Below are 1,913 nucleotides of genomic sequence, written 5' to 3'. Positions count from 1 at the left end.
GAGCAGAGTAAGTCTGATTCCCTGTAAGGACTTCTCTGTTGACATCCACCCCTTGGCGCTCATATGACCTTATGCAGTTGCAAGCGCTGTAAAACCTCTACTAAAACTAAACTAAAACTCTCTCTTTATTAACTCTGGATTACACTATAAATGGACACCCTCTTCCGTCCCCGCCAGGAGATGCCCAAACACAGGCGCGAGCAGAACCTCTTCCAGACGGTGCGGCTGATGATGGAACAGTTAGCCAAGTTCCGGAGCACCCTGGTCTCCGACACGCTGACCAAGGACCATGCTCGGGACCTCAAACATGAGGTGGTCACCATCATTGACTGGGGCAATGGGTGAGCGAGAATTGTTTTTTTTGAAAAATGTATTTTTGAAATACGTGGGACGCTCAATGTTAAAAACAATCAGGAAACGACAAATGCAGTTTTTGGGACACCTGAATAGACATAAGGGTCTTGAACATCTAGCTTTCACTGGCAAAATTGAGGGCAAGCGAGGCAGGGAACTTAAACAAATGGGTAACAGTAACAGGGAAAGATCAGGGAAACGTAGCTTTTTTTAGAGCGTCCGAGCAAAGGAATCAATGGAAAACCATGATCGTCGATGTCTGTTGCAGATCTGGCACTGGATGATGATTATTTTTTTTAATTAAAAAAAGTTTTTTTTTAAATTTAAAAAAGGAAATGAATTAAATGTGTCCATCATGGCTTAAAAGATTTTTTTTTAAGCTGCAAAATTTATCTTAAAAATGTTTTGATTCTTAAAATTTTTTTTAGATGTGTCCATTGTGGCGTAGAAGATATATTTGAGTCTTTTTTTTTTTTTACATATTTATTTTTTTAATTTCAGATTTCTTTTAAAAAATAGTTCAATGTGTCCATCATGGCATAAAAGATTTATTTTAATTTCATAAAATAAAAAAGATAAAATTTTAGCTTTCTTTTTAAAAATAGTTACATGTGTCCATCATGGTCTAAAAGATTTACAATTATTATACCACGAGATGTCATCTCTAACTAAGAGGTTGACATATAATGACCCTCCATCCTTCACGGTCGTGAGCTGCCGTTGCACATTCAGCTATACCCAGGCCAGTCCATGTTTGTCTTAATGCTGTCAATCCATGTTTCTCTTTGTTTTCCCCAGGCTTTTCTGCTCCACATCCTTCCTTCAAGCTCCTCTTTCACAATGGTCTGGTGTTGTTTTATGTGACCAAAGTGTTGTATTTTTCTACATTTTATTTTGTTAAGCAGGGTTTGTCTTGTGTGGAAGATTCTGACACAATTCATTGTTTGCCTTTTTTGTATTCCAGCTAATTTTGGCCATTTTGCAGTAGCACCACATCTCAAACGCAGCTATTTTGTTTTCTTTTTCTTCGTTTATAATTAATTATCATAAATCTTTCATGCCATTTTGGACACAGTCTTGGTAATTTAGGAAGACTATGAGTTCCTTTTTGCATTTAGCATCCGTTTGTACGTTGAGGATATGAAAACGTTAGAGATTGGTAAGAAGATTGGATTTGGTTTTTATTTGTGGTCGGGCTTTTTTGAGTCTGCAGTGTGGGTGTTTTGCAGGTGCTCTGATGTGGTCTGCCCCTTTTAAACATCTTTCGTCCTTTTCTCCCCTCTATTTTTTGTTTCTTACTCTAGTAAGACCTCTAATCTTCGGCACTTATATGACCTACTTGTGTTGCAAGTGTCGTTAAATTCTTACTAAAACTTAACTAAAAAATAATGTGCAGTGTTGTTGGTGGTTAAAGAACAACGGTGGAGTTCTTTTCAGGTTTTTTTTGTCTCTGTGACACACCTAGGCACGGACACACTCACACAAACACACACACACACACTCACCGACACACACACACGAACACACACTCACCGACACACACACACACACACACACAC

General features: G+C 38.2%; 1 protein-coding gene across 2 annotated transcripts in view; it reads left to right on the top strand.

The window, feature by feature from the left end:
- Positions 1-172: 172 nt before the first annotated feature.
- The window catches only part of LOC101859386 (dedicator of cytokinesis protein 4), a 9,554-nt gene continuing 7,813 nt past the window's right edge, over positions 173-1,913 (top strand). For both annotated transcript variants that reach the window (XM_035968153.1, XM_005092223.3), the window contains exon 1: positions 173-341. In XM_035968153.1, coding sequence (XP_035824046.1) covers positions 181-341 — 161 coding nt within the window. In that variant the 5' untranslated portion in view covers positions 173-180. The remainder of the gene's footprint in view (positions 342-1,913) is intronic.

The sequence above is a fragment of the Aplysia californica genome, unplaced genomic scaffold (genome assembly GCF_000002075.1).
Source record: "Aplysia californica isolate F4 #8 unplaced genomic scaffold, AplCal3.0 scaffold00042, whole genome shotgun sequence".
NCBI classification, from domain to species: Eukaryota; Metazoa; Mollusca; class Gastropoda; order Aplysiida; family Aplysiidae; genus Aplysia; species Aplysia californica.
Note: the sequence above shows the minus strand (reverse complement) of the source record. Positions and strands in the feature narration are given on the sequence as shown.